Source organism: Lycorma delicatula, chromosome 1 (genome assembly GCF_047948215.1).
Source record: "Lycorma delicatula isolate Av1 chromosome 1, ASM4794821v1, whole genome shotgun sequence".
NCBI classification, from domain to species: domain Eukaryota; kingdom Metazoa; phylum Arthropoda; class Insecta; order Hemiptera; family Fulgoridae; genus Lycorma; species Lycorma delicatula.
Genome location: NC_134455.1, coordinates 199,896,720 through 199,920,002, shown reverse-complemented (window position 1 = coordinate 199,920,002; position 23,283 = coordinate 199,896,720). Strand labels below are relative to the sequence as shown.

At 26.8% G+C, this 23,283-nt stretch overlaps 1 protein-coding gene across 4 annotated transcripts in view; it reads left to right on the top strand.

The window, feature by feature from the left end:
- The window catches only part of LOC142327390 (putative E3 ubiquitin-protein ligase HERC1), a 314,426-nt gene that overhangs the window by 173,045 nt on the left and 118,098 nt on the right, over positions 1-23,283 (top strand). For all 4 annotated transcript variants that reach the window (XM_075370430.1, XM_075370438.1, XM_075370422.1 and 1 more), the window contains exon 31: positions 17,246-17,558. In XM_075370430.1, the coding sequence (XP_075226545.1) occupies positions 17,246-17,558 (313 nt within the window). The remainder of the gene's footprint in view (positions 1-17,245; positions 17,559-23,283) is intronic.

Sequence of the window (23,283 nt, the reverse complement as noted above, 5' to 3'; positions counted from 1 at the left end):
TATTAAATTCCATTAATATAAACCACTAGAGGAATAATATAAATCTAAAAAAAATAATTTCAATAACATTATGTATATATTTATATATATATGAGGGTCATACATAAAGTAATACTCGTTAGTGATGATCCTTACTGTGCAGTTGGTCTGCCTTATGTCTATTCTTTATAAGAATACTAGTATTGTCTTTGTGTTTGTACAAGTTTAAAATTAATAAGAAAACTGAGAACATTACCACATGAGAAGTGATATCTGTGATTTAATTTCTGAAAGTAAGACAATTCTAACCATGCAAATTCACTGTCTAAACAAAGAAGTTTATGACATATGATGGATTAATTATCGGTATGGTGATCGTGTTAAAATTTTCATGCAAGGAGTGAGAATGTCCATGTTGAAGAATGAATTGGTCACCCCTCGTCATCAAGATAATTTGCTGTGTCACATCAATGAATTCAATAAACAGGCTTGATGAAATTAGCAAAAATGTTTTATTTGTTATCTCATCATTATCCGTGAAATAGTCTTAATTCAATACAGAAAAGTTTTAGCTAGATGAGTACCTTTTGGTGGCTTAATGATGAACACAAAAAAAAAACTATATTGGTGCTGCATTTCCATTTTCAAATAGACACATATCTTGACAGATGGTGAAACCTGGATGTGGTATGCAATATCAGAGAGTAAAGAACTGATGCGTACTCTTTGGCGTAACATAACTGGGTGAATATAATGGTTCACTCTCATTTACCAGCCAAACCAAAAAAATGTGAGCAGTACTCAAAAAGTTATGGCTTTATGGCTGCTGTCTTCTGGGACCAAAATGTTCCACTCATTGTAGATTTTATCCCACATAAATGCTGATGGATATTTCAAAATATTAAAAAAACTTCTAGAAGGCCATTCAAAATTGCAGGAGGGGCCTATTGACTAGTTTTGTTTGGCTCTTCTGTGACTGCTTGGCAAACTGAAACTCATTTGAAAATTTTCTGTATTTTAATTGCTTAAATGTACATGGTGACAAAAAAATCTTATAACTAGTTTATGTTAACTAAAAAGGTTTATTAAAAAATCATTGTTTATTATTTTTCATCCCAAAATGTGTATTACTTTTTAGATGACTGATCCCCAGTTGTGTCATATGAAAAAAAACTATGATCAAATATAAAAAACTCATTATTTTTTCCTTTTTTTTGTTTTTTAGGAGTTTTTTTGGTACTTTGTTTTTGTTTTTTTTTTTAATTTAATTTTATTAATTTTTTTGCATTTTTTTACAATTTTTTGAAGTTAGTTATTCTTTTTTATTATCCAATAATGGGTAGCGAATTAGCAATTTTTTGCAATTTTTTGAAAATTTCAGTTTTTAAGTTTACATATTAATTATTATTAGTAATTAATATTTAATAATTACATAATTAATTAATTTTAGTAACTATTTAATTAAATTAAATTGTATTTAATTTGAAATAATGCTATATTATAAAATAATTTTTGTTGTACCTAATTACAACAAAATACCCATTATTATTTTTCCTTTTTTTTGTTCTTTTAGAGGTTTTTTGGGACTTTGTTTTTGTTTTTTATTTAATTTTTTGCAATTTTGCAAAATTTACAAAATTTTACAAAATGTAGCTAATTTGAACCTTTTTGTTTTTTTTGCATTAAATTGACATTTGAACTTAGCTTCTTTTGTTGCTTAGGGAATTAACTTTTGATAGCTATTATCTAATTTTTGGTTGGAGTTTTTTACTACATTTGAACCTTTTTTTTTTGCATTAAATTGGCATTTGAAGTCAAATGTCAAAATTTCTGTTTTTAAGTTTAATTTTTTAACAAAAGTTTTTCAGTTATAATAAGATATTTATTTATATTATATAATAGAATTGATTAATTATTACATTAACAAAATAAGTATACTATAATATTATTTTAATATAATTATTTCTCCCTATAATATAATATTTTATTATATGTTAAAGTTTAATTAATAAATTATACATAAATTAAAAAAAAATATTTTATAGGAATTATATATTCTATATTATTAAAAGAAAGATACAATACTTCATTTGTTGCTTAAGGAGGAAGACCTTTTTTTAATAATTATTATTTAATTTAAGTTAGGGTTTTTTTTATTGAGTTCCTTTATAAATGAGTTTATTTAAAAATTTTATCTTTGTTTTTTTTATTTGGCTTTGAGTTTATAATGCATGTGAATTTTTGTTAGGTATTTTATTCTTAAGGAATTTGAGCTTATTTTCAATGTTAAAGTTTTTAAGTTAATTTTTTAATTGAATTTATATATTTTAGAACTAAAAAATGTTATGCCAGCATTTTCGGTTATACATCAGGTTCAAGTTAATTTTTTTTAGAACTTAGTCTTATTATATTTTGTATTTGGGTGAAATTTATATAATAAATTTTTTTTTCTCTATTTAAATTTGTGTATAAACAAGGTTTAGATACCCTGTTATTCTAAATTAATTTTAATTTCTAAGGTATTATTTTGTTATTATTTTTGTTATTATTTTGTTGATTGAAATTTAATAGATCTGACGGTTTTTAAATCTTTTTAGAGGAATCTGTAATTTAAATGATATTCCACGATTATTTGTACCTTTTTTCTTGTATATCGCTGTCTTTGAATGTAATGAAAATTTATTTTCTTCTTTTTTTTGGATTTATGTTAGGTCAAGATGCAGTTATAAAGGGGTTATTATAGGTTACATTAATTTTGAATTTTGGATTTAATAGTAATTTTTTTAAATTAATTTTTTTTTAATTTTGCTCTTAAATATGTACATATCGCCTGTCACTCTCATAGATTGAGATAAGTTGTAACAAAGTAGATGTACTGGAAAGTGTATCTAGAAACGGATTTTGGTTTTTTTTTTGTTTACAATAAATATATTTAGCTGTTCAAATTCAGTTAGGTCTGATAGTTTTTTTAATTTTTTGTGTCTTTCTTTTTTTATTTGATTTTTCTTAAAATTTAGTTAATTGTACTGTAAGGGATAATTAAATTTTAATTTAGAATAATAATTTTTTTAGTACCTTTTGTATCAGGGTTAATTAATTTTTTAGATTCCCCCCCCCCCCCACCTGATTAATAAAGATTTACTTTAAACTGTATTTTATTGTTAAATAACTATTTATTAATTTGTGGTCGTTTTGAAATGAAATTCTTTTTTTTTATCTGGTTATCTGGTAGTTTGATTTAATCAAGAATTTCTTTTTGTTTATTTTTTTTCATTTTGAAATTTGAAATTAGGTAATTAAGGTATAGTCCTTTTTTTATAATTTATTTCTTTTTTTGTTGGATTAATGTTTTTTATCACTTAAAGTTCGTTGTAGATTAATTATTATTTTTTTATTAATTTATTTTTTTAATGGATTTGAATTAATTATTTTATTTTTAATTATGATTAAATTAGTTAATTTGAAAATTTTAAATATGAATTAGGCAAAAAATAATTTCACCTGTTTATCAAAAACATGTTCTTTAGTTGTTTATTGAAGGTTTGACCTGCTCAATGATTTTAAATAGCCGCAGTATTTTGACTGTGCTAAGGTGGCATAATAATTAGTCTTTTAATTGAGGTCTGGAATGAATGGTTTGATGAGAGTTATATTTTATTTTTTTAATTTAATTTGGATTTTATTTTTAAGTTAAAAAGCTTGATTGTTGAAGAGGGACGATAAGACCATATAGATCTTTATTTTTTTTATGAATTTTTTTTTTAGTTTATTTTTTTATTTTTTGTAAATTAAATTTTGTTGGGGTGACAGGTAAAATTTTAATCATAATTTTTTTTTTTACATTTATTTATGTACTTTTGATCCTTTATTTTGATTTTAACATTTAGATACCTTAGGGATAACAGCGTTATAAATCTGGAGAGTTCTTATTGATAGATTTGTTTGCGACCTCGATGTTGGATTAAAAATTTCTGCGGGGTAGGTTTTACAGTTTTAGGTCTGTTTGACCTTTAAAATTTTACATGTTCAGAGTTCAAGCCGGCGTGAGCCAGGTTGGTTTCTATCTTCTTTTTTATAATTCTAATTGGTACGAAAGTAATTTATTTACTAATTTGGCAGATTTAAGGGCTTTAAATTTAGAATTTAATTATGTAATTTTACAGTTTGTAAATGTTTATTTTCAGTTCTTTTTTTTTAATTTATTTTTATTCTCTTGGGCATTGCTTTTTTTACTTTGAGTGAAGGGTTTTGGGTTATATTCAGTTTCATAAAGGTCCTAATTGAGTGGGTTTATTTGGTTTATTACAACCTTTTAGTGATACTTTAAAGTTGTTTAGAAGGGAGTTTTATTTTCTTTCTTTTGGTAATTATTTGATTTATTTTTTGTTCCTATTTTAGGTCTGTCAGTTTCTTTATTGTTTTGATTGTTATTTCCTTTTACTTTTAATTGTGTTGGGTTTATTTATGGTCTATTTTTTTTTTTTTTTTTTGTTCTGGGTTAGGTGTTTATTTTATTGTGATTGCTGGTTGGTCTTCTAATTCCATCTATTCTTTATTGGGTTGTATACGCAGTATTTCTTATGAGGTTGTTTTTTTTTAAATTATTTTTTGTTTTATTTTGTATTGTGAATCTTTTAATTTAACTGATTTTTTTTTATTTTCAGTTGGATGTTTGATTTATTTTTTTCTTTTCCTTTATTTATGATTTTTCTTTCTTGTATTTTAGCTGAAACCAATCGTTCTCCATTTGATTTTTCTGTGGATGACTCAGAGTTAGTCTCTAGATTCAATGTTGAGTATAGATCTTTTAGATTTTCTTTGTTTTTTTTCTCTGAGTATAGAAGTATAATATTTATATGATTTTTATCTTTAATTATTTTTGGTGGTGATTGTATAAGTTTTTTTTTCTTTTTTAGGGTTATTTTTATTATCTATTTTTTTGTTTGGGTCCAAGGGTCTTTTCCTCACTATCGTTTTGATAAGTTGATGTATTTATGTTGAAGGAGTTATTTACCTGTTATTTTAAACTACATTTTATTTTTTATCTTTTTTAAGGTTTTTTTTTTCATTATTTTAAGGTATTTAAAAAAAGTTAATAGTATATTATACTTTTCTATCATTTCAAATTATATTGCTTAAAGCTTATTAACTTATATTTTATCTCATAATTTAATTGTTAGTGGGTTTACAATGAAGAATGAGAAATAAATTGTTAAGATTTGTCCCGTTAAAATATATGGCTCTTCAACTGGTTGTGCTCCAATTCATCTGAGCAGAATAAATGTATTTGTTAGTGTTAAAAATATTATTTTATTAATTGGGTAAAATGAGCTTGTTTGGAATTTTCTTTTTATTGAGAATGGTAGTGATAAAATGATTATAATTGATATGATTAGTGCTACTACTCCTCCTAATTTTCTTGGGATTGAATGACGATTGGTGGGGAGGGGGGAGTTCTCAGTGGGTTAGCAGGTGTATTCTGGATTTATTGTAAGGAATGGATTTAAGTTAATTATTATCATAAATATTATTATTGTTACTGATATTCCTGTAGCGTCCTTGGTTGTGAAATAAGGATGGAATGGAATTTTATCAATATTATTTTTTATTCCTAGGGAATTTGATGATCCTGATTCATGTAGGAAGATTAGATGTATTATTACCATTATTGATAAAATAAGTGGTATAATAAAGTGAAATGTGAAAAATCGATTTAGGTGGGGTTATCTACTGCAAACCATCCCCAGATTCATTGGACAATTATTTCTCCTATATAGGAGATAACTGAAATTAAATTTGTATTTACTGTTGCTCCTCAAAATGATATTTGTCCTCAAGGTAATATGTATCCTATAAATGCTGCAGCCATTAATGTTAACATAATTACTGATCATAATATTCATGTTTTTTTTTTCATTTAAATGATCCGTAGTATATTCCTCGTCCTGTATGTATGAAAATTAAAATAAAGAATATTAAGGTTCTATTTGCGTGAATATTACGAATTATTCATCCATAATTTACTTCTTGCATAATATGTACAATTCTTCTGAATGCTATATTAATTCTGGGTGAATAATGTATTGCCAGGAATATTCCTTTGACCCACCGGGTTGGTCTAGTGGTGAACGCGTCTTCCCAAATCAGCTGATTTGGAAGTCGAGAGTTCCAGCGTTCAAGTCCTAGTAAAGCCAGCTATTTTTACACGGACTTGAATACTAGATCGTGGATACCGGTGTTCTTTGGTGGTTGGGTTTCAATTAACCACACATCTCAGATATGGTCGAACTGAGAATGTACAATACTACACTTCATTCACACTCATACATATCATCCTCATTCATCCTCTGAAGTATTATCTAAACGGTAGTTACCGGAGGCTAAACAAGAAAAAGAAAAAGGAATAGTCCTGAGATAATTTGAATTAATAGGCATATTCCTAGTAGTGAGCCAAAGTTTCATCATAAGGAGATATTAGAGGGTCTTGGTAGGTCAATTAAGAAAGAATTTAATGATTTGATTTTCATATTTATTTAAACATAAGTTTTTTTAAAGGTCCTTAATATGTTCTTGCAATTCTTGCAATGTTGGTTACTGAAATTATTGTGATAATTAAAATTATTATTATTGTGATTGTGATATTTATTTTATATATTCTAAAGAATTTACTTGTTGTTTTCTCTTCTACCAGTTCGGTGGTAATATCTTTTATTTTTAATATTGTTTCCATGGCTGGGTCTATTTTATAAATGAGTAGCATTAATATTATTGAATAAATAATTCATAGTATTGTTAATTGTAAGTTTTATTTAAATTTTTCATTTGATGCGATTCTTGAAATATATACATATATAAATATAATTTTAGCCCTCCTACTCTTGTTAAAAATATAATATATAGGTATCGTGAGGATGAAATTAGTGTTGAGTGATTTCTACATATTAGGGTGGTTTGAAAAATTATTATTGATCCTAATGATATGGGGTGTTTTAATATAGGTGTTAGGATGATATTTGTGATAGTTACATATTTTGTTAAAATTCAGTATTTTAATGTAAAACATTAGTTTTGGATACTAAAGATGATTATTTCTTTACTGATGTTTGTTTAGATAATTTTTTTAAAATTATGATTTACAAGTCATTGTTTTTTTTTTAACTATCTTAAACATGTCTACTTATGATAATTATTTATTTTTTTGGTTATTTTTTTAGATTAATTATATTTTTATTTATTCGTAAGCATTTTTTATTGTGTCTTTTGATTTTAGAATATTTGTTGTTAAATTCTTTTTTTTATTTTTATTCTTATGGGTTATTTTATTTATGATTATTATTTTCTAGTTGTTTATTTAGTGTTTTGTGTATATGATGTTGTTTTGGGTTTGTCTTTACTTGTATTTTTGATTCGTAATTCTAGAAGATATTATTTAGATAGTTTGTCTTTATGTTAAATTTTTATTTTTTTATTTTCTTTGATCCTTTTTTGTGTATTAAATAATTGATTCATTTATTTAGTGAGTTTATTCTTTTTTTTTTCATCTTTTGATTTTTTTTTTGTATCTATTTCTTATTTCTTTATAGTTGATAGGGTAGCTTATATCTTTTGTTGTTTGGGAGTTTGGATTTTTATTGTTGTTTTGATTTCTGTTTATTTTCATTACTATTTTGATTTTTTGTCTAAAATTTATATTTTTTGTTTTCATTTTTTATTATTTTTTTCTAATTTTGGATTTTATTGTTACTTATTTTTTTTATTTTTTTTTTTTTGAGTGTAGATTATTCCTTTTTTTATTAATTTTTGGCTGAGGTTATCAGCCTGAACATTTAAGAGCTGGATTTTTTAAAATTTTTTATACTCTTTTTTGGTTCTTTTCCCTTTTTATTTAGAATTTTTAATTTAAATAGTGTTTATGGTTATTTTAATTATTTATTTTTTGATATTCTTGTTAATAATTATTTAATATTTATTATTTTATTTTATTTTTTAATTAAGTTTCCGTTATTTGGGTTTCATTTATGATTACCCAGGGCTCATGTAAAGGCTCCTATTTCAGGTTCTATAGTTTTGGCTGGTATTATATTGAAATTAGGAGGTTATGGATTTATTCGTTGTTTAGGTTATATTTATTATTTTTTAGTGGATTATGGTTATTTTTTTGTCAGTATTTGTTAATTTGGTTGTTTGTATATTAGATTATTTTGTTTAGTTCAGATATATTTAAAGGTTCTTGTTGCTTATTCTTCTGTTTGTCACATAAGTTTGGTTATTTGCGGTTTATTTACAATGACTGGTTTGGGACTAATTGGGTCTATGTCTTTTATAATTGCTCATGGTTTTGTTTCTTCTGGTCTGTTTTACTTAATTGGTATTATTTATGATCGGTTGGGTAGCCAAAGATTTTTTGTTGTAAAGGATCTTTAAACTATTTACCTTCACTTAGTTTATTTTGGTTTTTATTTTGTGTTATAAATATGTCTTCCCCTCCTAGATTGAATTTGTTTTCTGAGATTTGTTTAATTATTTCTATTTTAAGATGAAGATTTTTTCCATTTTTTTTTTTATCTTATTTTTTTCTGCTTGTTATAGAATTATAATTTTTTCTTTAATGCAGCACGGTTTATATTCAAGTGATTTGGTTTTAATTAGTTCTTGCTGTGTTCGTGAATTTTATGTTTTACCTCTTCATTGTTTTCCAATTTTTTATATAATATTTGATTTTTTTTTTGCATATTTATTTTAATTAAAAATTTTGATTTGTAATATCGAAGATCTTTTTGAGGGTAGGCTATGTTTTTTTGTTACAATTTTTTTTTTAATTCTTTTTCTGTAAGTTAAATTTTTTTTTGGATTGAAGGTGAGATGGCCTTGAATTAGTTTTTAATTGTTTAGTTATTTATTATCAAAATAGAATTTCTTTGTATTCTGGGTTAATTACTTTATTAATAAATCTTGTGGGTGATGTATTTTTAATTTTGGGTGTTGGTTATTTTTTTAAATTTTGGATGTTTTTTATATTTATTTTTTTGATAATAATTTCATTTACTTAGTTTATTTAGTGTTATTTGCTTCTTTTACTATAAGTTCTCAGTTTCCATTTTCTGTTTCCACCTTCTGCTGTAGCTGCTCCTACTCCTGTTTCTTCTTTGGTGCATTCTTCTACTTTGGTGACTTCTGGTGTTTATCTTATTATTTGGTTTAATTATTTAATTTATTTTTGTGATACTTGTTTTTTGATAGTTTTTTCTTTAATTACTATGTTTTTTCTGGATTTGCTGCTTGTTTAGAAAATGATTTTTAGTAGGGTTATTGCTTTTTCTACTTTAGGACAGTTGGTGGGTTTTATATTTTTTACTCTTCCTTTTGGATCTTTGTCTCTTTGTTTTATTCATTTATTAATTGATGCTGTTTTTAAATCTTTACTTTTTTGTGTTTGGGGGTTTTTATTCATTGTTTTTTTGGCAATCAAGATATTCGATTTATAGGAGGAGATTAAGCAATGTAAGTGTAATATTTTTTGTTTCTTTAATTTGTTTATGTGGATTTCCCTTTTTCTGGGTTTTATTCAAGGGATTTTATTTTAGAAGTTTTTTTATATTTGATCATAGTTTTTTTTTTTTTTTGTGTAGGTGTTACTTTTATTTATAGTTTACGTTTGATTTATTACTTGTTTTTTCTGATTCTTTTTTTCTTATATTAATTTTGTTATTGTTTTTATATAAATATTTCTCTTTTTTTTAATATTTTTTTTGCTTATTTATTGGTTCTTTTATATTTTGATTGTTTGAGGATGATTTTTTTTTATTTTGTCTTTTGATTTTAAAATTATTCCTTTATTTATTTATTTTTTTCTTTAATATTCTAAGTTATTTTTATTTTTATTTTGGGTTTTTTTTTTAGTTCTATGTGATTTTTTAATTTTTATGCTTCGGATCTTTTTTAAATCGATTTTTTGGATTTGTTATTTTAATTATAGTTTATTAGATAGTGGTTGGTTTGAATATTTTGTTTTGGGGGTTTTTGGTTTTTTTTTTTTTTGTTCAGGTAGCTTTATTGTAAAGCTTAAGTTGAAAGTTTTATTATGAGTTTTTTCCTCTGGACACTTATAAACATTTTTTTATGTATACATTGAAAATGTATTGTCTTTTTTTAAACTATATAAATAAGAATAAAGTGATTTTCACTTGAAAGGTAGTTAGCAGCTCCCTTATATTTAACTGGATTTTATCATTCTTTTCATTAACAGTGAATAACTTCTTTTTAGCTTCAGTTAATTTGAGTATGAGGATATCCTTAATATTAAGTCGAAATTAACTGTATTGTTACTTCTTTACTCTAAGAGAGATTGATTTCTCAATATTTTTTACTTGCAAAATAAATGTTATATTTAACTATCCTCCTTTATTTTCTTCATTCTAGTATTCCTATTTTTCATTCATGAACTAACCCTGCAATTAGAATTATAATTATGATTGCTGATGACATAAATTATTCATTTATGTTTGTTATTTTTGTTGAAAATATTGGTATAATTATTGAGATCTCAATATAAAAAATTAGGAAGGTTGTTGCAACCGGAAAGAAGTGTATAGAAAAGGATTTTTGTGTTGATGATATTTTTGAAAATCCGCATTCAAAAATGGTGAACTTTTTTTCTCGTCTTTTTTTTTTTTGAAATTGTTATGTAATTATTATTATTATTGTGATTTACGTTAATGTAATTATTGTTATTGTAATTTTAATTATCTTTTTAATTTTAATTAATCTGTTAGTTGGAGGCGGCTAATTATACTTTTTGAACTAAAAAGATTTAAATTTTATTTTCCTCATCAAATTGAAAGGTAAATTGAAAGGTAAAGGAATAGTCAAATTACATCTATGAAATGTCAATATGAGATGGCTGCTTCTAAACCAAAGATGTGGTTTCTGGAGAAATGTATGTTTATACATCGTATTATTAAGATTAGAAGGAAAGTTGTCCCAATAATTACGTGTATTCCGTGGAAGCCTCTTGTTAGAAAGAATGATGAGCCGTAAACTGAGTCTGCAATTGTAAATTTTGATTGTTGATGTTCTCATTTTTGTAGAATTGTAAAGTATAGTCCTAGTATAATTGTTAATATAATTGATTTATTTGATATTGATAGTTTGTTGGATATGATTCTGTGATGATCTCATGTTACTGTAATGCCTGATGAAATTAAAATAATTGTGTTCAAAAGTGGTACTTCTATTGGGTTAAAAGGTTTAATTGATTTTGGTGGTCAGTTTATACCAATTTCAATTGATGGAGCAAGACTTGAGTGAAAAAATATTCAAGAGAATGAAAAGAAGAAGAATATTTCTGAGACGATAAATATAATTATTCCTATTTTTATTAATGATTTCACTTTAATTGTGTGATTTCCTTGAAATGTGGATTGTCGAGTAATATCTCGTCATCACATGGTTATTGAGATGACTGATGTTATGGCTCCTAACATTATTAGGTTGTATTCTTTTGTTTGAGTTCACCTTACAGTTCCTGTCAGGGTTGTTATTACGTTGATTGATAAAACGATTGGTCATGGTCTTTTTGAAATTATATGGAATAGGTGTTTTTTTTTCATAAGGTATTTCTCTAGAGTATAGTGTTACAAGTGTGGCAAATACATATGCTTTAATGATTGAGATTGCTAGTTCAAATGCTGTTAAGAATTGGTAGCGTAATTATTAATAGGTTAATTGATGATGTGTTTCCTAGTAGTGTTATTAGTAGGTGTCCTGGAATTATATTTGTGGTTAATCGAACTGATAATGAGATTGGTCAAATAATATTTCCTGTTGTTTTAATTAAAATTATTATTGGTGAGATAATTGATGTAGTTCCTTTTGGTAATAGATGTTTAAATATTTCATTTGTAAATTTTATTGAACCATAAACTGTGATTATGATTCATCTTGGTAAAGCAATTGACACTGAGATTGATAAATGTCTTGTTGATGTAAATACATATGGAATTAATCCTATTATGTTTCTTGTTAAAATGAATATGAATATTGATATTGTTAAGATTAAAATTTATTTTTGATGAGTTATTGATTTAAATTCATTTTTTAGTTTTTTTACTATTATTTTTATGGTTAAGTTTAGTCGAGATTTTTTTGTTCAAAATCATTTTGGTAAAATTACTATTGTTGTAAAAATAATTATTCAATTTCCTTGTAGGATTTTAGTAGTTGGGTCAAAGGTTGAAAATAGTCTGGTTATCATTTTCAGTTTGTTTTTTTTCTGTTTTGTTTTCTTTAATTGTTTTTTTTTTATGTTTGTTATAAAGAATATTTTTGTTATGTTTATTATAATTGTTATTAATAATATTAAGTTTCATATTATTGATGATATTTGTGGAATCAGATGCACATATTATGCATTTTTTATTTGACAATTAAATGTTTTTTTTAAACTAGCTTCTTTCATTAAGAGTATTCGATGCTTACTATTTTTTGGTTTAAGAGACCATTACTTTTTTTTCAGTCACTTAATGTTTGATTTTTTTATGATTTTATTCATTTAATAAATGATTTTATGTCAACTCTTTCTATTATAATTGGTATAAAACTGTGATTTATACCACAAATTTCTGAGTATTGGCCAAAGAAGATTCCTGTTTTTTTTGTCATTATGCTAATTTGATTTAGACGTCCTGGGATTGCATCTATTTTTACTCCTATAGATGGGATTGTTCATGAGTGAATTATACAATTACTCGTATTTGTGTTAAAAATGGTACTGTTATTCGATTATCTACTTCAATTAGTCAGAATGAATTTGAATTTTCTGGGGCTTTTATATGAGTCAAATTCTAGTTTTTTAGAATCTGAGTATTCATATGATCAATATCATTGGTGGCCAATTGTTTTGATGGTAATTGATGATTTGATTATTTCTTCTATTAAATATAGAATTTTGATTGATGGAATTGCAATAAATATTAGGATAATTGCTGGTATTGTGGTTCAGATTGTTTCTATTGCTTGTCTCTCCGTTAGTAAGTTATTAGATGTCTTGTTTTTTAATATTGTTATTATTATAATTGTTACTATTGTTGTAATAGATAGTAGGATTATTATTGTGTGGTCATGGAAGGTTATCAGTTCTATAATTGGTCTTGCTCTATTTATTATGTTAAATTTTATTCATGATGCTATTTCTAAGGAAATTAATATTTAATTTATTAATGAATTTTAAGTTCATGGCAATTCTCTGCCACTCTTAGAATTTTGAAATTATTGGTAGCTCATTGAATGAGCGTTGAGGTGGTGGTGTGATTGAAAATCATTCAGTTGATGATGATTTATTATTCTTAAAAATTGTAATTCGTTTAAATATTAATGATTCTCATATGATGAATATAAATATTATAATTCTGATTATTGAGATTAGTGATCCTATTGATGATATTATATATATTTCATGTTATGTAGCTGTCTGGGTAGTCTGAGTATTATCGTGGTATACCGGCTAGACCTAAGAAGTGTTATGGAAAAAAGGTTAAATTTACTCGAATTGAATTTTTAATCATTTTTTGTTTATTCTTATCTGTTGGTGGAAATCAATGAATGATTCTTGCTATAATAGCGAATGCTACTCCTACCGATAGAACATAGTGAAAGTGTGCCACTATGTAATACGTGTTATATAGAACCATATCAATTGATGAGTTTGCTAAAATTACTCCAGTTAACCCTCCAATTGTAGATAGAAATACAAATCCTATTGATCAAATTATTTGAGGTAATTTTTTTTGTTATTCCTTGTATTGTTGCTATTCATCTAAAAATTGTAATTCCTGTTGGTACTGCAATAATTATGCTTGCTGATGTAAAGTATGCTCATGTGTCAATATCTATTCCTACACTAAATATATGGTGGGCTCATACGATAAATCCTAAGATTCCAATTGCTAGTATTATAAATTATTCCTAGGTGGCCAAATGTTATTATTTTTCCTCTTTCGTTTGTGATGATGTGTGAAATTAGCCCAAATCCTGGTAAGATTAAAATGTATACTTCTGGGTGTCCGAAGAATCAAAATAAGTGTTGGTATAGAATTGGGTCACCACCTCCTGTAGGATCAACAAAAAATGATGTATTGAATTTTGGTCAGTAATTGCTTCTGCTAGAACGGGTAATGAGATTAAAAGAAGGATTGCTGTAATTAATATTGATCAGCAGAATAGTGGTATTTTTTCAAAAGTTATTCCTTTTGGGCATATATTAATTATTGTTGAAATAAAATTAATTGCTCCTATAATATATCTTAGCCCTGCAATATGTAGTGAAAATATAGTTAGATCAACTGATGATCCTGAATGGGCAATTTGAGCTGACAGTGGGGGATAAACTGTTCATCCTGTACCTGATCATGATCCTACTACTGATCTTGAAATTAATTGATGGGGGTAAAAGTCAAAATCTTATATTATTTATTCGTGGGAATGCTATATCTTGGCTCCAGTTATTATTGGGACCAGTCAGTTTCCGAATCCTCCAATTATAATTGGTATTACTATAAAGAAAATTATAATGAATGTGTGAGATGTTACAATTGTATTGTAAATTTGGTTGTTTTTAATTATTGAGCCAGGTTGTATTAATTCTATACGGATAATTATTCTTCTTATTGTTCCTAATATTATTGCTCATAGCCCAAAAATAAAGTATAAAGTTCCAATGTCTTTGTTGAGAATATTCATTTATTCATTATTTAATGGGATGGCTGATTTAGGTGATTTATTTAAGGTTAATGACCTCTCATTGTTTGTCTTATATTTAATTATGATAAGGCTTATTTGTGATAATAATTTTAACCTTAAAGGTTAATATAGTTTTTTTAACTTAAATCCTGTGGGTTTTAGTTTAATTTAAGTATTATTATTATTATTATTATTGGAATTCCTATTAGATTTAAAGTAATTGGTATTATTGATTCCTTTTTTTTAGTTTTAATTTAAGTTTATTTGATTTGGTTATTGTTGGGATTATTATATTTAGATATATAAATGTGGATATGATCGATGATGCTAATATAATTATTGTTATGTTTATTGTTGATTTTAAAATTATTCATTTTATTAAGAATCCTATTGTTGGAGGGATTCCTCTTATTGATATGGACAAAATTATTAGGGATATTTTGGTTATATTTGTTTGTGTATTTAATTGGTTTATAAAGCTGATATTATTGATTTTAAAGGTGTTTATTATGGCAATATTAATTGTTGAGTATATAATGAATAATAGGTTAAATTGTTGCTTAGATATTATTAAGGATATAATTATTATTGGTGAATTTGTAATTGATGAATATGCTATTATTTTTTTGTAGGGACGTTTGTTTTATTCCTGAAATGGGTCCTACAATTATTGATATTATTATGGGCATTATTAGTAGTTTTATTCTGGTTAATTGGGTTGCAATAACTGTGGGAATAATTTTTTGTACAGTTATTATTATTATTATGCATATGTTTCATCTTATTATTTGTATTCTTGGTAATCATAGGTGGAATGGAATTATACCTAATTTTATCAAAATTCTCGTTATTAAAATTCTTTCATTAATGGGGTAATTAATGGTTATGTGATATTTTCTTATTTTATATTGTGATATTTTCTTAATAACTATAGAGATTATTATGATTGAGGATGATATTCTTTGAATAATTACATATTTTATTGATTGTTCATTTATTTTATTTATTTTTTTTAAGGGGTAAAAAGGAAATTAAATTGATTTCTATAGACATTCATGGGAATATTATTCTGTTTGATGAAATTGATATAATTATTCTTGTGGTTATACTAATAAAAATATTATTTTTGACAAATTTATTTTAATTAAAAAGGGAATTTATTCATCGACGGGGTATGAACCCATTAGCTTTTATTAGTTTATCTTTTTGTTGAAGGATGTGTGATGCATAAAGATTTTTGATTTCTTTAGTTTCAGATTAAATCTGGATTTTACAACATTAGCATGAGTGAGGTTTCACTTAATTTACTGCATCAAAGTAATCCTTTAATCAGGATCTTGCTTAAGTATTAAAACCCATTATTTTTTACTTTTTTTTGTTTTTTAGGAGTTTTTTTTTTGGTACTTTGTTTTTTTATTTAATTTTTTTTGCAATTTTTTTTTGAAGTTGTTTTTTTGTTTAAAAAGTCAAATCTTAATATATTATTTATATTATTATCTGATTATGATATTATTTAAAACAAAATTTACAGTAACAGTGGTAGCATAAAAAGAATATTTAACATTATATATTTAATATTATAACATTTTATATAGTTTACTGATTATTGATTAATTAGTGATTATGAAAATGATTATATAATCATGTAATTTTATTGCAAATTTCTTTTCAACTGGTTTAAAAATATACATATTTCATTAAAAAAAAAAAATTATAATGTATTTTCCATAAATTAATTTAATTTTTTAATTAATTCAATATCCAGTTCATTTTGTTATATGAATTTGTTTATGATTATAGCACATGTTTATGGGCTATTATGTGCATAGATATATGCATGTGTATATAACAAACCTTTTAATAATTTCAAATTTATAAAAATGATTAATAAGTTTATGAAAGAAGAAAGTTAAAGAACTGCTTATAAAATGTTACTGTGCTATACCCAAATACATGTACTCTAAGTATCCAATTTTTAATTAAACTGTTATCCTGAAAGTGATAGTAGTGTATGTTATATTACTACTTTCATTTAACATTTAATTTGTTTGTTCTGGACTAGTCATGCATGTCGTAAATGCATGTAAGTTTATTGGGTATGATCCTTATGATAAATAAAGTACAGCAACTGTTGTTATTTTCAATGACCAATAAATATCAGTTAACTGATTAATATCAGTTGTATAATATAACTGATATTGCAGTATACAGCTTAAGACAAGTTGTGAGAACATACTAACCTGTGAAAATAAAAATGAGCTACTAAACATATTTACTGATATAACAAGGAAAATCATGAAACATTAGTTCAAATAGCTTGCAATTTTAAACTGCAGTGAAATCAAATAAGTAAACATTGTAATTCATCTCACAATTTATTATTATCTTTTTTTTTTCATTGGTAACTTACCTAACATCCATACAGTTCGTTAGAAAAATTTGTAAGGGTATAATTGAAATTATTTAGATACTTTGTTTTTACTGATGAAAATTTAAAATCTGGAATTATATTGAATTTTACTGTTTTTAGGATGTTAGTGTGATTCACTATGATGTAGACACAGCCCGGTCTGGTCATATGTTTGCTACAAGTCGAAACACATTGTTACGTCGTGGTATCTTTGCCTTGCATGGGGCACCTTGTTTACGAACACTGTTGAAATCACTGCCAACTCTGTTATCAGCACAATACCGTTCCGAAATCAGCGCAGTTGAAACAGGAGATCAGTTGACACATAGTGATCACCTCAAATGTCTTGTAGCTCTTGCTCTTGCCTTGAAGCTTGATACTGCATTGTGTTACCAGTTGGCACCTCCCAACGTTGCAGAAGCTTCTGCTGTCGGTAAGACATAAGTACTGTTCCTAAAATTGTTCTTAATATCAGAAAAATGTGAACTAGGAGAGGAATCACTATAAGTTAATTTTAACATATTTAAATATGTGTACATGCATTTCTAAATTCAAGCTACTTTTCTTAAAGTTTTTTCTTCTTTGAAGTTGTATTTGAACAACTTCAGTATTGTTGAGAATTAAAACTGTTTTTGTTAGAAGTATTATTTCTGAAGTTAGAGACGATGTATATATATCAACATGCAAATCCAGCTAATAGCTGTTACTGTTAAAGTAGTTAGTTTTATATTATTGACACACAGGCCCTTCATTGTCAGATTGTGATATTTTGTTTATAAATGGACATTTTGTAAAGTTTTGTAACACAGTTGTTTAATAACCAAATCTGAGGAGTGGAAGTCAGCTGTACATTTGCTGTATACATACTTAAATATTACATAAAATAATTAAATGATGACCGGTTTCATAAAGCTTCTTGTTTAAATAAACATTACACCCCATTAATTCTCTTTACTATTTATGATTTTAATTTCTTATGTTCCATTTTTTCTTCAATTTTAACACTAGGGTTTGTCTGCGGGTAGCATTCATTTTCTAGTCATCAACATGGGAGATATATTTTTTACTTAATGAATTTCTAGAAGGTTCTGCTAATACATTAATATAAGAATCGTCTTCCTGATTTCATTAATAAAATTAGGTTATCAGCTACAATAACTGTGTTGTTAATTACAAAAATTAGTGATCATTTTTTTTTTTTTACAAAAAAGTTTATTTAGAAGTAAATATGACTTTGATTTCATTTTTTGCTAGAGTTGAAGATGGAATTGTTCATAGTTTCATGTAGAATTAATAAATTGTCTTATATTGAAATGAAAAAACTTTACGTAGTACGCAAATTATCAAATGAATGTTTAGTCAACAAAGTTCTTCAGACCAAAGATTATGTATGAGCAAGTCATACTTGCTCATAAATAATCCTTTTTGTAAAATAAGAAGATCACTTACTTTGAAAAAAATTTGGAGACAAATTTCTGTTTTGAAAAAGCATGGTTGAACAATGTTCAATATAAATATAAATAAATCATAAAAAATACTTGGAAGGGATGTGTTTTATATATATTATGCATAAAATTTTGAGGCTCAAAAATCTCCAAACTACTACAGTTTCTTGACCGATCAGGATTAGCTGATCTCGGTCAGATCACTTCTGAAGTGTGAATATTTTTAGAGTAGTTACTGTGGGACTTTGAAGCGCTCCAATAAAAAAACAAGAATGCTCTTTGAAAAACTGTTTTGCGCATAAGATTACACTATTATTCTGGATTCTTACACAATTCATAAATCCAAAATCATTCTTTATTTAATAAAATGAATGTGAAGGTTCGGAAGATATAGAAAAACCCTATTTTAAAGATTATAGAGGTAGCGTCGCCGCCTTTCTGTCAAGTTGTCTCACTTCCAGAGGGGGCGCTAGTGATGCCCCTCGATTAGCTTTCAAGTAACGACTGAATTTCAAATGGAAGAAATATCTTCTAACAACTATGATTCTAACACAAACATTGGTGTTGATTCATTTAAAAATAACTGTTTTAATTCTTGCTGTTTTGTTTTATCTTTTAAAGTAGCAAAAGGAGAATCAAGATTGTTCTATAAATATATTTTAAATTTTAATCATAATTTGAAATATCTTAAGCATTATAACATTTTTGTCATTTTAACATAAGATTGAAGATATATTCTTGAATGTACATTTTACAATATATTTTGATGTTTGTATGCATGAATAATGGTTTACCACTGACCAGATTGTTACTTTAAATAGAATTTCTAATTTTAGCGCTGTTTTGCTGCTTCTTATTTCTTTCATTCTAATAATAAACTAGCAATGTTTACATTTACATTATTGTTCTCAAATGAATGTAATTTTGAATCAAAATTATTTAATGATCTTCTGGGAGAAGTTGATACTTGAATTTCTGCTGTGGACATCCCTAGTGTTGATATAACTTTATTTATTTCCAAGTTAAATGGCTCTCAAGATAAACAGTTTCTTTAAAAACTCAAATATCTTCTTCAGTTTTTATTCTAGGAGAGGAAAAAAAAATTGAGCATTGACCTTATTTAATCTTGACATCTCAGAGGATATGTTTTCTTCTGAGAAATTATTTTTTGTGCCTCTTGCTGCATTTTAGAATGTAGGTATTTTTCACTGGTTCCTTGAATTATATGAATTACCATAAATTAGTAGATAATATTATAATGTATAGTATTATGTACTGTTCCCAGGGTAAGTAAAGTTTTATTATGACCTTGGATTTTCATATCAGAGATATCTTTTTATTTTATTGGCTGGTTTCAGTGACTGACTCCAATACTATGAAAATGCAGAGTATTATGTATAAAATACCTTTTAAAATGCCTTTACAATTGTATTAATTTGCTAAATTTAGTTACAACACTTTTTAAAAATTTGTTGGCTCATTCAGTGAATGTTTCTCAGTAAAATTTGTTGAACACGATTTCAAACATACAAAGATCAAATAGATGAATAAAGGTATAAAATTGTTTTATGGTTTTAAGAAGAAAGGTTATAAGATTTCCAATAAAACCAGAGTCAGTATCTGACCATGATAAACTATGTGTTTGATTAGGTTTAAACAATAATGCCGAGGATTGTAAAGCAGGATTTACAGCCTATTGATATTTTAAACCTGTAACATAGTGTTTTTGTAGCTGAATTCAACTTGCATCGTTTCTAACTTATAGTCTTACTCAGTCTTCATTGTATGAAGTCGTCAGATTTTTCTTACACTTTGAATGTATAAATATTTATATATAAAGCATATTCATAAAGTAAGGGCCATTAGTTTATATTTAAATATTAGTGGGTCTGGACACAGTTTCAGGAATGCAGGGCCATCTATTGGCTATTTACAAAGCCACTGCAGTTGTTGTTTTGATTCAATGGTTGTGTGCCTGTCGGTGAATGCAAATCGCAATGTCTGCGACAATCGTTTCTCCCGCCAGTTGTAAAGTGCACGCTGTAATTCAATTTTAGTGTGCAAAAGGTTCTTCAGCTGCTCAAATTCATAGGGAGTAATGTATGGACCTACAATAATGCGTGAAGGAAAGGTTAGACAATGGTGTTGAGACTTTAAAAATGGTCACATAAAATTTTCATGATGAAGAGCAGAGTGACAGGCCCAGTATCCAGACTGACGAAATCGTTGAACAAGTGAACTGAAAACTGCAATGTGAACGACGATTGATGATTAGTGCTCTGGCTGATGAATTTCTGCATGTTGGACGCACCTCTATCTACATGATTGTCACAGAAAAGCTCAGATATCACAAATTGTGTGCAAGGTGGTTATTAAAAATGCTTACAAATGTGCAGTGGACAAGCATTTTTGGACTGCTATCAACAAGAAGGAGATGATTTGTTTTCCCACATTGTTACTGGTGATGAGACATGTATATCCTACACGAACACAGAATGAAAACAACAGTCAATGCAGTGGGCGATTCAAGTTCCCCAAAACTGAAAATGTTTAAGCAATCTGCGTACTAGAGTCAAAAAATGTTGGCTACCATTTTTTGGGATGAAAAGGGTGTCATTTTGGTTGATTTCATGGAATGTAGATCAACAGTTACAGCTGATAAGAACTGAGAAATGCTCGCCAAACTGAGATGTGTGATCCAAAATCAATGATGCAGGAAACTGTCGTCCAGCGTAATCCTCCTTCACGACAACGCATGTCCTTACATCGCTGCCTTAACCAAGAAGAAGATTCAAGGTTTTCATTGGGAACATTTTGACCACCCTTCATATAATCCCAACCTTGCATCTAGCAACTACTTCCTCTTCTGATTTGATTACAATACTTCCTTTACTTTGCATAAGGAAGTAATAAAAAATATTTTTTACTAAAGAGTATGAAACAAAAACTAGTATATCATCTATCCCCAAAAAATGATTTGCTATTTATTCTAAAGGTCAGGGGAAAACAGTTGATTGTCAGTAAACATAAATACCAAGATGGCCAAGTATCGCTCAGCTTATAAATATTAACTAACTGTGTGATTTAAACATTTAGATTAGATAAAGTTGTGATTTAAATTATTAGAGTAAGATTTTTCTACCCATTTTCCTTTTTGTAGAAGTTATTAAAAAACTAGTTAATGAAATGCTATTGAAAACACTGTTACTGACTACACTAAATCTTTTGCAAATATATTGACTAAAAACTAAATAGTGGTCACACAGCTTTTCAGGTATACTATTTCTTGTACTGCATCATTTCACACCCACCCTTTAAGTAACTGGTTTTGTTTACTTATTGAACACAATTCTAATCCAATTTTTGGAGATAAAATAAACTATTAGCAAAGAAGCAAACATTTGTTAATGCAGTCTGTTAATTGTGTACATCATGTCTTGGTCTTAGGCACAGTGGTAAACTTCATAAATCCTAACTTCAATTGAATGCAGTAGAATGTTCCTCCTTTTCCTGAAACCTATATTTAACTATTCAGCACTCTTTCTCTTGATTCTGGCTAATTGTGCATATTTGATACACACATACACACACAAATAAGTTTTAATTTTGTGCAACTATTTATGTTACTTAAATAATTTCTGTTAAGTTTAGAAGCATTTTAAAGTTCAATTTAATACCATTTCAGTATTTTTCATTTTTGTGAACTTAACCTTGCACAATGAAATAAAATTTTATGAAGAATGTAAAATCAAGTTTTCATCTTGCTTTTACGCTTGAGAGAAGAAGCTTTTGACTGTGTGAGCTGTGGAAAGGAAAAGAAGATGAGGGTTTAATAAAGGAAAGAAGAGTAAGGAGACATTAATGCTCAATTTACTTTAATGATCTGTATCTAGACAGAAGGCTGCTAACTACTACTAACTGCTACTAACTGTTGTAAATATATATATTATTTACAGCAAATATTTTGGGTGTAAACTCCAGGAGAGGCAATATACATTAATGAGTGGACTTGATTAGGTTTTTATCAATTTACTTCTGTATTTTAGGGTTTGTGAGTAATTTAACTGGTTTAAAAGATAAAGCTTGTTTTTAAAATTCTATTTTAGTATTATGAACTTGGTCATGCTACACAGTATTCTAACAAGAATGATGATATGGATAAATGGTACATAAGAAAATGCTCAATCCTCACTAATTTGGTTATGACAGCCAAGTTGGAGAAGATGTGATGGACACTGGAAATGATGCAATAATTAGGATCATCTCACACTTGCAGTATATCAGACTACAGCTTTTGCCTGAGAAGATCTGCCTGACCTCACAGCCAGGCAGAAGCTTATCCTGATTTCATTTAGGGTTAGAAACATGATCATCAATCTTACCCCTGCAGTGAAGAACTTTGTGGTATGGTTAGATAAAATCGCCACATTCCTGAGGAATATATATGACTGAGGTGTCGCAGAAGGTTGAAAAATGGCAGCCACCATCGGTGATCCTCCAAGAAAATTAACTAGAGGGTCACAGATGGTGCTCTCAAAAATATTTTTTAGAGCACCAGAATGACCTGTTACACTGGAAAAAGGGAGAGTCTGGGCAATTCTTAATTGGGTACACAGGGCTGTCTCCCTTCAGTTATCTGTGGTCACTGTCTCAGGTGATGCCATCAGTCTAGTTGCTGGACTAGCATCCTTGGACCTCCTTGTGCAGAAGAGG